The sequence below is a fragment of the Leuresthes tenuis genome, unplaced genomic scaffold (genome assembly GCF_036924035.1).
Source record: "Leuresthes tenuis unplaced genomic scaffold, fLeuTen1.0.hap1 SCAF_17, whole genome shotgun sequence".
NCBI lineage: Eukaryota > Metazoa > Chordata > Actinopteri > Atheriniformes > Atherinopsidae > Leuresthes > Leuresthes tenuis.
In genome coordinates this window covers 11857222-11868351 of record NW_027325371.1, presented here as the reverse complement: position 1 = coordinate 11868351, position 11130 = coordinate 11857222, and the positions used below count along the sequence as shown (strand labels likewise).

The window sequence follows — 11130 nt, the reverse complement described above, 5'->3', positions numbered from 1 at the left end:
CAAAACTTTCTAGTCTAGTCTGAAAGACCACAAAACATGTAAGAAATTTACAGACATCACAGTTGCTTGTATAGCTATCCTCCATTTTCTTTCGTGGGGATTGATTTTGATAAGCATCTCAGCATGATGACGTAATGCTGCATCAAAGTCGGCAAACCTGACACTGATTAGATCTTGTTGGGGAAGAAATGCATTACAGCGCATACGAGGAAACGTCTCTTTGAATGGCATTGATCATGACTTTTTGTGTCAGTAACAAAACTTCACTTGTTAAAGTTTAATTGTCTCCTTTGTTTAATTGAATAACATTTAACAAGCAGCGGTTACAGCACAAGACGTTTGATTATTGACATTGATTTTCTGGTAATTTGAATAAAAACTTGGAAAGAAAAATAATCAACACACAATGATGCTGTGATTTATGATTTTATACAAAGACAAGTCATATGGCATTCACAAACAGTGACTGTACAAAGATATAACGAGTAGTACATTTATGTAGATGCAACTATATGTATCATACTAGAGAAATTCAGAGGTATTATTGTGTCTTTATTAATTAATTTCATCCTCTAACCACTGAGCGTCGTCCAGTAAGTAGCCCAGACCCACTGACGGCCCTGTTGCAGCTTTAGCAGGAGCTGCATCCATCTCATCATCTGAATCCTCTTCAGTCTGCAAGACAGATTTTGATATCAAGTGACGAGGGAGCAGGCAGCAAATTTTCTCTGACAGAACAATACATCTTTCTCTTTCTCTCACCTTGTTACAGACGAACCGTTTCATTTTCACCTCAGTTCCTCCAATATAGTGAGGACCAGCCCAGTCTGCTTGGTCTGCTTCATCTTCTGTAGAAAAAATCACAAAGGCCATTGTTGTATCATTCCCGGAATTTGGATTTTTCTTGATCTGCAATTAGATTCATAAGGTTATCTTTAATTCTTTTTTTCAACCATTCATGTCAAAATAAAGGTAGAATTTTGTGGATTCACTCGTCACAGCACTCTGTTTTTATTAAACATTTCTGCTGTCTTAGGAACTACTGCTGTTAAAAATTGACACAGTACGCACAAGAAGCCCACCTGACACCGGATCAAAAGCTAAGCTTAAAAAAAGCTTAAACATTTACAGAACAAAACTGAAATCACGTTGCAGACCTTCATTCCCTCTGTGTGGCTGGATGAATGACAGAAGATAACTTGTCATATTTGGGCCAGTTAGAAGAAGTTGCCAGTCAGGTTTCCTCATTCAAAAAACACAGTATGTGCTCAGATTTATTTAATCTTTTCATACAAACATTCAAGAACACTGTTTCTAAACTATAAAAAGAAAAGTTAAAAATTATAATTATGAAAAATATACATCTTGACATGAAATAACTTCACCTATAGATGAAAAAAGGTTCTTTATTATGTCGCAAAACTTTCTAGTCTAGTCTGAAAGACCACAAAACATGTAAGAAATTTACAGACATCACAGTTGCTTGTATAGCTATCCTCCATTTCCTTTCGTGGAGATTGATTTTGATAAGCATCTCAGCATGATGACGTAATGCTGCATCAAAGTCGGCAAACCTGACACTGATTAGATCTTGTTGGGGAAGAAATGCATTACAGCGCATACGAGGAAACGTCTCTTTGAATGGCATTGATCATGACTTTTTGTGTCAGTAACAAAACTTCACTTGTTAAAGTTTAATTGTCTCCTTTGTTTAATTGAATAACATTTAACAAGCAGCGGTTACAGCACAAGACGTTTGATTATTGACATTGATTTTCTGGTAATTTGAATAAAAACTTGGAAAGAAAAATAATCAACACACAATGATGCTGTGATTTATGATTTTATACAAAGACAAGTCATATGGCATTCACAAACAGTGACTGTACAAAGATATAACGAGTAGTACATTTATGTAGATGCAACTATATGTATCATACTAGAGAAATTCAGAGGTATTATTGTGTCTTCTTTAATTCATTTCGTCCTCTAACCACTGAGCGTCTTCCAGTAAGTAGCCCAGACCCACTGACGGCCCTGTTGCAGCTTTAGCAGGAGCTGCATCCATCTCATCATTCGAATCCTCTTCAGTCTGTAAGACAGATTTTGATATCAGGTGACGAGGGAGCAGGCAGCAAATTTTCTCTGACAGAACAATACACTGGCTTTCTCTCACCTTGTTACAGACTAACCGTTTCACTTTCACCTCAGTTCCTCCAATATAGTGAGGACCAGCCCAGTCTGCTTGGTCTGCTTCATCTTCTGTAGAAAACATCACAAAGGCCATTGTTGTATCATTCCCGGAATTGGGATTTTTCTTGATCTGCAATTAGATTCATGAGGTTATCTTTAATTCTTTTTTTTCAACCATTCATGTCAAAATAACTCCACTGGTAAGTCCACCAATCCAGCGAGTCTGGCCACTGATTCAAAAATACGAACTCGTCACCTTTCCCCCTTCCAGTGGAAGCTGGCCTCTGAATAACAGCAATTCAGCCAAAGGTCTTGCGTTAGGAGTCCTGGACTCCCCCGAGCACGGTTTTAGCTTCGACCCTGGATGGCGGAAACAATGTTGAGATCTGGCTCGAAGGACCAAGTTATCAAGAAAATTCTCTCTTAATGGGGCTCAGAGTCACTGGAGTCAATTAAAACAAAACATTTATTCTTGCAGCAAGGAAACAAGTCTGCACAATGTATCACAATGCTGACCCAGAGTTGACTGAGTTCGAAGAATGAAACTATCGCTATTTATGTCTAATCACTAGCCACACAAGGCTATGAGACATTCAGTAAAGCAAGGTTCAGACAAAAGCCGAAATAAAATAGATAGGAGGCCTTCTCCAGCACACAGTGTCCCTTGACCCTGCAACATAAAACATTCTCACACATGGTACTTGCTTTTCTCATAGTATGACTTCATAATATTTTTCTAAGACTTTGAATTGATCTTTAAGATAATTGTGATATCAAGGTAACGTAGTAAGAATTTTTAGCTAGCCTCTAAAGGCACAATTCAAGTTGAGTAAATATTCAGAATAAAAAAAAGAAAAACGCAATAACATGTCCATCAATCTAACAATCTGTTTAATAATCTTTCAGCTGCTCTTTTTGCAATATTTTCAACTGAAGGTAGAATTTTGTGGATTCACTCATCACAGCACTCTGTTTTTATTAAACATTTCTGCTGTCTTAGGAACTACTGTTGTTAAAAATTGACACAGTACGCACAAGAAGCCCACCTGACACCGGATCAAAAGCTAAGCTTAAAAAAAGCTTAAACATTTACAGAACAAAACTGAAATCACGTTGCAGACCTTCATTCCCTCTGTGTGGCTGGATGAATGACAGAAGAAAACTTGTCATATTTGGGCCAGTTAGAAGAAGTTGCCAGTCAGGTTTCCTCATTCAAAAAACACAGTATGTCCTCAGATTTATTTAATCTTTTCATACAAACATTCAAGAACACTGTTTCTAAACTATAAAAAGAAAAGTTAAAAATTATAATTATGAAAAATATACATCTTGACATGAAATAACTTCACCTATAGATGAAAAAAGGTTCTTTATTATGTCGCAAAACTTTCTAGTCTAGTCTGAAAGACCACAAAACATGTAAGAAATTTACAGACATCACAGTTGCTTGTATAGCTATCCTCCATTTTCTTTCGTGGGGATTGATTTTGATAAGCATCTCAGCATGATGACGTAATGCTGCATCAAAGTCGGCAAACCTGACACTGATTAGATCTTGTTGGGGAAGAAATGCATTACAGCGCATACGAGGAAACGTCTCTTTGAATGGCATTGATCATGACTTTTTGTGTCAGTAACAAAACTTCACTTGTTAAAGTTTAATTGTCTCCTTTGTTTAATTGAATAACATTTAACAAGCAGCGGTTACAGCACAAGACGTTTGATTATTGACATTGATTTTCTGGTAATTTGAATAAAAACTTGGAAAGAAAAATAATCAACACACAATGATGCTGTGATTTATGATTTTATACAAAGACAAGTCATATGGCATTCACAAACAGTGACTGTACAAAGATATAACGAGTAGTACATTTATGTAGATGCAACTATATGTATCATACTAGAGAAAATCAGAGGTATTATTGTGTCTTCTTTAATTCATTTCGTCCTCTAACCACTGAGCGTCTTCCAGTAAGTAGCCCAGACCCACTGGCCGCCCTGTTGCAGCTTTAGCAGGAGCTGCATCCATCTCATCATTCGAATCCTCTTCAGTCTGTAAGACAGATTTTGATATCAGGTGACGAGGGAGCAGGCAGCAAATTTTCTCTGACAGAACAATACACTGGCTTTCTCTCACCTTGTTACAGACGAACCGTTTCACTTTCACCTCAGTTCCTCCAATATAGTGAGGACCAGCCCAGTCTGCTTTGTCTGCTTCTTTTTCTGTAGAAAACATCACAAAGGCCATTGTTGTATCATTCCCGGAATTGGGATTTTTCTTGATCTGCAATCAGATTTAGAACAGAAAAGGAATTTTTTCAGAAGGTTATCTTTAATTATTTTTTTCTTTTTTTTCCAACCATTCATGTCAAAAGACATAGGTCAAAAAAGACAGTAATAAAAGCAGTATATTTCAATCTTTACCTTGCACGATGTAACAGTGCCCCATTCTCTAAAGTAAGCCTGTAAGTATCTGTCATTTATGCAGGGATTTAGTTCCATGAGAAGCAATCCATGATCCTGTTACATGATAGAAAAATCATCTCATGATATATCTGTTTCAGCAAAAATGCTCAAATTGAGTAAAGTGAAATCAAGTTGCTCCCTTTTAAGTTAGAGAAATGTTACCAAATTGTAATGTTGGGCCAAACTGGCCATGTATTTCTTCGGAAGACTGATGTACATTTTTTCATTCGGTTCTGTCTTTGCGTTATCTGCAAAAAACAAAAAAAGAGTCAGAACAATTTTGTAGCTCTAATATTTTGTTTAAAGTGAAAGGTAAAAAAAAAAATTGCAATGAAGCATGAGATCACGGGGAACTTTTACTCACCAGAGGCCATGACTCAGCTGCAGATGTGAAACTAACCTCTTCTTTAAAGCTCGTCAACTCAAAGGAGAGAACTTCACATGGAATGGACTAAAGGAGCATTTATATATATACTGTTGACAACAAGGAGAGCTCCTCCCACGTAGAGTTATGTATTTTACTTTGAGTCAACAAGATGTTGTCGAAGTCAACAAACTTGTTTAGCAGCCAGGACTAAAATTGTTTGCATAAGAAAATTGAAAAATTTAACTTCACTGGTTTTACACGTCTTAGGTAAAAGCTACTTCTCTCTGCTATCTACTTAGCTGCACTTGTAAAAATATCAATGCTTTTTACAGATCTTAGTTCAGTATCACACATTTATATTGAACTTCACAGGTCTTACAGATCTCAGTTGAATATTACATTTTAATATTGAACTGTGTCCCTTGACCCTGGAACATAAAACATTCTCACACATGGTACTTGCTTTTCTCATAACATAGGACTGGATGGTTTCCTTTCATGTGGGAGATCTGGGTTCAAATCCCCTGCATGAAAGGTACTGTCTCCAGTAGGGGTCCTTAGGCAAGACCCCCTTACCCTATCTGTAAGTTGCTATGGATAAAAGCGTCTGCTAAATGCATAAACATAATACTTTTTTAACAGTTGCATAGACTTTGAATTGATCTTTAAGATAATTGGGATATCAAGGTAACATATTAAAGAATTTTCAGCTAGCCTCTGATGGCACAATTCAAGTTGAGTAAATATTCAGAATAAAAAAATAAAGAAAAACACAATAACATGTCTATCAATCTAACAAGCCGTCTAATAATCTTTCAGCTGCCCTTTTTGTAATATTTTCAACTGAAGATAGAACACCCGACACCGGATCAAAAGCTAAGCTGCTTAAACATTCACAGAACAAAACTGAAATCACGTTGCAGACCTTCATTCACCCTGTGTGGCTCGATGAATGACAGATGATAGCTCGTCATATTTGGGCCACTCAGAAGTTGCCAGTCAGGTTTCTTCATTCAAAAAACACTGTATGTGCTCAGATTTATTTAATCTTTTCATACAAATGTTCAAGAACACTGTTTCTAAACTATAAAAAGAAAATATACATCTTGACATTAAATAACTCCACCTATAAATAAAAGAATGTTCTTTATTATGTATCCATACTTTCTAGTCCACGACAAGATCACAAAACATGTAAGAAATTTACAGACGTTACAGTTGCTTATATAGCTTTTCTCCATTCTCTTTGATGCCTGTGGGGAATGTCTTTGATGGTAGTTTGATGAGGTAATACTGCATCAATGTCAGCAAACCTGACACTGATTAGATCTGGTTGGGGAAGAAAAAACTGAAACATTTTTACATGGAAGACAGGTTTTACATGAATGAGGAAAGAAAACATTCAAAAAACACAAACAAAAAACAATAACAACAGGACTATCCAGCACCTACCTTATCTCTGTGGAGAAACCACACTATTGTGTTCACAAAGATTTTGCAGCTGGATGATGAGGAACTTTTTATCCTTACCCTCCTGTGTGAGATGAAAATGCAAAACAAAACAATGTACTTTAAGATACACAGTATTAAGGAAATTAGTCGTTTGTTTGGTTTTTTCCCTTGGCTTGAAGAGTCTATAGTTTGGATGATTACTTTGGAATTCATAATACCATGAGGACACGTGTGCTGGAAACTGTCCAAGCTCATCTTGTGTGGAAGTCTGATGCCAAGTAATGTTAAAGATTGCAAAAACAACATTGTTAACCTAACCAATTGTTGTGTTTTGTGTGACCAGGTGGTTACTAATGAACAACTACAGGCCCATCTCAAATCTCCCATTTATAAGTAAGATCATTGAAAAAGCGGTTTTTCAACAGCTTAATTACTTTTTAACACAAAATAACTGCTATGATACCTTCCAGTCAGGCTTTAGACAGCACCACAACACTGAGACTGCTCTGACCAAGGTGTTTAATGACATATGTCTGAATACAGACAGTGGAAAAATGTCAGTCTTAGTTTTACTGGATCTCAGTGCTGCCTTTGATACAGTTGACCACAATATATTACTCAAACAACTGGAGAACTGGGCTGGTCTTTCCGGAACTGTACTAAACTGATTCAAAACATACTTAGAGAACAGGAAGTACTTTGTGTCAATAGGTAACTTTACATCTGAGCAGACAAGAATCACATGTGGAGTTCCCCAAGGTTCCATCCTGGGACCTCTTCTGTTTAACATCTACATGCTCCCACTGGCACAGATTATAAAAAACAACCAAATAAACTACCATAGCTATGCAGATGATACACAGATGTATATAACAATGTCACCAGGAGAAAGAGGGCCTGTACAGGCCCTTGGTAAATGCATTGAGGAGATTAATAACTGGATGTGCCACAACTTCCTCCAGCTAAACAAAAACAAAACTGAGGTAATTGTCTTTGGAGCCAAAGATAAACGATTGAAAGTCACCACAGAGCTTCAATCTATAAATCTAAAAACGACCAACCAGGCCAGAAATCTGGGTGTAGTGATGTACTCAGACCTAAATTTGGACAAACGCATTAAGGCAATAACAAAGTCAGCCTACTATCACCTTAAGAATATATCAAGGCTAAAAGATCTGATGTCTCAGCAGGACCTGGAAAAACTAGTCCATGCATTCATCTTTAGTAGGCTTGATTATTGTAATAGCATCTTTACAGGTCTGCCTAAAAAGTCAGTTAGACAACTGCAGCTCATCCAGAACTCAGCTGCTCGAGTCCTCACTAAGACCAAAAAAGTGGAGCACATCAGTCCAGCTCTGAAGTCTTTACACTGGCTGCCTGTCCATCAGAGGATAGACTTTAAAGTTCTGATACTGGTCTATAAAGCTCTGAATGGTCAAGGACCAAAATACATCAGTGACCTCCTGACCCACTATGAACCTTCCAGACCCCTCAGGTCATCTGGATCCGGTTTTTTATCAGTTCCCAGAGTCAGAACCAGACATGGAGAAGCTGCATTCAGCTTCTATGCTCCACATGTCTGGAACAAACTCCCAGAAAGCCTCAGATCAGCTGAAACACTCAGTGTATTTAAGTCCAGGTTGAAGACACACCTATTTTCAGCTGCATTTGAATAAGCTTGAGTTTCAAAACGGAATCATGTTTTAACTCCTGATTTTATCTTTCATATATATATTTTTTTCTGATTTTATCTATTGTTCTTATTTCCTTCTTTTGTTTAAATTTTAAATCATGCTTTTTATTTCTTCTGTTTTAATGTCTCTGTGAAGCACTTTGAATCACCTTGTTGTTGAATTGTGCTATACAAATAAACTTGCCTTGCCTTGCCTTGCCTTACTAACTAATAGATAAATACAGAGGTGTGGAAGTATTTGCACTCCCATGGGCCCTGAGGAAGATAATTCAGAGATGCTGATGAAAGCATACAGGATAAATGGGAAACTATGAACAAGAACAAGTTTGTCGTGAAGTGGGAACCTGCACAACACTGCTGCTGGCATTTAAATAAAAAAAAATGAATAAAAACTTACTCAAAACATGTGCTTCAAAACATTTCCATCACACGCTGAACTGCATTGCATGGATACAATGTCTACATTTATCAACGTCCAAATACAGCCTCTCACAGATGGCTCAAATGGCTATAATTTCAGATTTGTTTAAAAAAAGAAAAAAGGAGGGAAAAAAAGGGTTTTACATACATTTTCAATTTGCTTTTCCAGTCGACTGATGATTTTTCTTTGGCCATCAACAACTTGAGTGTGAAAATAGATCACCAATCTGAAAAAAAAAAATACAAAGATCAGTGACAAATGGACCAATGTTGATGAATAATTCAGTGAGATTACAATCATCCCCACTTACAGAAAGACCTTAGTAACCAAAAATAAGACGAGTGGATTCTCTATCAGAGAGTTGTAGGCCTGGCTGAGCCAGTACAGAATCTTGTGAGAGTTCTTCGGCTCCTCGTCCAGCAGCCCTGACTCATACATTGTGGACAAATTCCTGAAAGGGCCGCATGCTGATGAGGGTTTAATCCTGTGCGGGATGACAAGACAGGTTTTAAACATCCTGTCCAAAAAAGGTCTACACCTTTGTCAGAAAATCCCATGAAATCTATAATCAATGCATTGGCTGATATTAAGATACTTTTCATATTTGTGTGCCTGTAACTCAACACTGAGCCCCACAAACTGAGAAGAAAAGTCAACAATTTGTATCATAAACTAAAACACTACAGCAAGCAGAGGGTTAGCCTAACTATGCTAAGAGACCGGTATCAAAAGTAAAGTTCAAAAACTGTGTGTCTGGGCTGTGTTTTCTGTTTTTTTCTGTCTTTCACAGGAAGATATATCTGTGTATATACACTTACAACAAAAGAGAAGACCATTATGGGATCATGCCATTCCTAAAACAAAAACTAGCTCAGGTCTAAATATGCAAATAAGTCTGCAGTTATATGACAACAATAAACCTACCAGTAGGAACAATGAAGAGGAATTTAAACCTCAGTCAAGAATATAGTTTTACTCAAGAGTGCAGTAAAAGTTGTTGGTTGTTCCCAAACATGCACAGGTCAGCATAGGAAGAGATCAAAATATCAGGACAGGAAACTCAAAGCAATTTGCCATAAAATTAGAAAATGGACAACAAAAAAAATGAAAAGCAAACGAGCAGAAACAGGGGTCAATGTTTATCACTGAACTGTAAGAAAATTGGATCAACAAACGATATACAGAGAAGCCAAATGTAAATGATCACTAAAAAGAAGCAGTCATTTACTGTGGATGAATGGATAAAAGTGATGAATCACAAATTTGTCAAGGAGATGATTCTAGAACTTCTGTTTGGTCCAGGTCCATTGGAACAAACAGATGATGGCTGAAACAAGGTTTGGTAACACCGAAGCCGTTTTTAGGACGATAATACATCTTGCTACAGGGCAAATAGCATTCAAACTGCTCTTCAGAAAAGACTCATCAACTCAACTCAACGGCTTGGCAGTTTGGCTCTCAATCTGATTTGAAGAAAAAAAAAAACAAGCCGATCTGTCAACTGCTACACAAGGAAGTTGGAACTTGATTGGTGAGGAATTCCACCCCCCAAAAATATTCACTGCAATAGGTTTAGAAACTCTGAATAGAACATGAATTATCACTCGACAAATACCCCCTTGTTTTAAATTTTTTTTTTTTCTTTTTTGGCACCTGAATTTCTCTTTTACTTTGAGTTAACAAGAAGATGTTGTCGAAGTCAACCAACTTGTTTAGCAGCCAGACCCCAGTAGCCAAAAATAAGACGAGTGGATTCTCTATCAGAGAGTTGTAGGCCTGGCTGAGCCAGTACAGAATCTTGTGAGAGTTCTTCAGCTCCTCGTCCAGCAGCCCTGACTCATACATTGTGGACAAATTCCTGAAAGGGCCGCATGCTGATGAGGGTTTAATCCTGTGCGGGATGAAAAGACAGGTTTTAAACATCCTGTCCAAAAAAAGTCTACACCTTTGTCAGAAAATCCCATGAAATCTATAATCAATTCATTGGCTGATATTAAAATACTTTTCATATTTGTCTGCCTGTAACTCAACACTGAGCCCCACAAACTGAGAAGAAAAGAAAAGAAAGAAATCAAGTCCTTTTAAGTCAGAGAAATGTTACCAAATTGTAATGTTGGGCCAAACTGGCTGTGTATTTCTTCGGAAGACTAATGTACTTTTTTTTTTTTCAGTTCTGTCTTTGCGTTATCTGTGAAAAACAAAAAAGAGTTGGAAAAAATGTGTAGCTCTAATTTTGTTTGAAGTGAAAGGTCAAAAAAAATTTGCAATGAAGCATGAGATCACAGGGAGCTTTTACTCACCAGAGGCCATGACTCGGATGCAGATGTGAAACTAACCTCTTTTTTAAAGTTCGTCAACTCAAAGGAGAGAACTTCACATGGAGTGGACTAAAGGAGCATTTATATATATATATACTGTTCACATCAAGGAGAGCTCCTCCCACGTAGAGTTTTGTCTTTTACTTTGTTTTCACAAGAAGATGTTGTCGAAGTCAACCAACTTGTACAGCAGCCACGACTAAAATTGTTTGCATCA

The 11130-nt window shown here is 37.2% G+C and overlaps 1 protein-coding gene and 1 long non-coding RNA gene across 5 annotated transcripts; both read right to left on the bottom strand.

Moving 5' to 3' along the window:
* Positions 1-331: 331 nt before the first annotated feature.
* On the bottom strand, positions 332-5263 carry LOC140273538 (heterogeneous nuclear ribonucleoprotein A1-like). 3 transcript variants are annotated; one of them, XM_072369147.1, is made up of 4 exons: positions 4825-5247; positions 4621-4716; positions 4334-4480; positions 332-675 (listed from the first exon to the last, which is right to left on the bottom strand). In XM_072369147.1, the coding sequence occupies exons 1-4, from the start codon at positions 4879-4881 to the stop codon at positions 556-558; spliced, it is 420 nt and encodes a 139-aa protein (XP_072225248.1). In that variant the 5' UTR covers positions 4882-5247; the 3' UTR covers positions 332-555. The 3 variants fall into 3 exon arrangements, with proteins under 3 accessions (XP_072225248.1, XP_072225250.1, XP_072225249.1); XM_072369149.1 differs by lacking the exon at positions 332-675 and adding an exon at positions 1744-2092 and having other exon boundaries at positions 4825-5263; XM_072369148.1 differs by lacking the exon at positions 332-675 and adding an exon at positions 3895-4249 and having other exon boundaries at positions 4825-5255.
* A 293-nt stretch (positions 5264-5556) lies between these two features.
* Positions 5557-10234, bottom strand: LOC140273540 (uncharacterized). Of its 2 annotated transcripts, XR_011908040.1 has the most exons (5): positions 8906-10234; positions 8743-8821; positions 8379-8429; positions 6482-6560; positions 5557-6358 (listed from the first exon to the last, which is right to left on the bottom strand). It is a non-coding gene; the product is annotated as an uncharacterized lncRNA (long non-coding RNA). The 2 variants fall into 2 exon arrangements; XR_011908041.1 differs by lacking the exon at positions 8379-8429 and having other exon boundaries at positions 6482-6563.
* Positions 10235-11130: the final 896 nt, after the last annotated feature.

Excerpts from the sequence above, each read along its gene's own strand:
- LOC140273538 (XM_072369149.1), bottom strand. The coding sequence starts at position 4,881 with ATGTACATCAGTCTTCCGAAGAAATACATGGCCAGTTTGGCCCAACAT. Across the intron at positions 4,481-4,620 it reads GCACTGTTACATCGTGCAAG|ATCAAGAAAAATCCCAATTC; the intron begins GTAAAGATTGAA and ends ATCTGATTGCAG. Across the intron at positions 2,093-4,333 it reads AACGGTTCGTCTGTAACAAG|ACTGAAGAGGATTCGAATGA; the intron begins GTGAGAGAAAGC and ends TCTGTCTTACAG.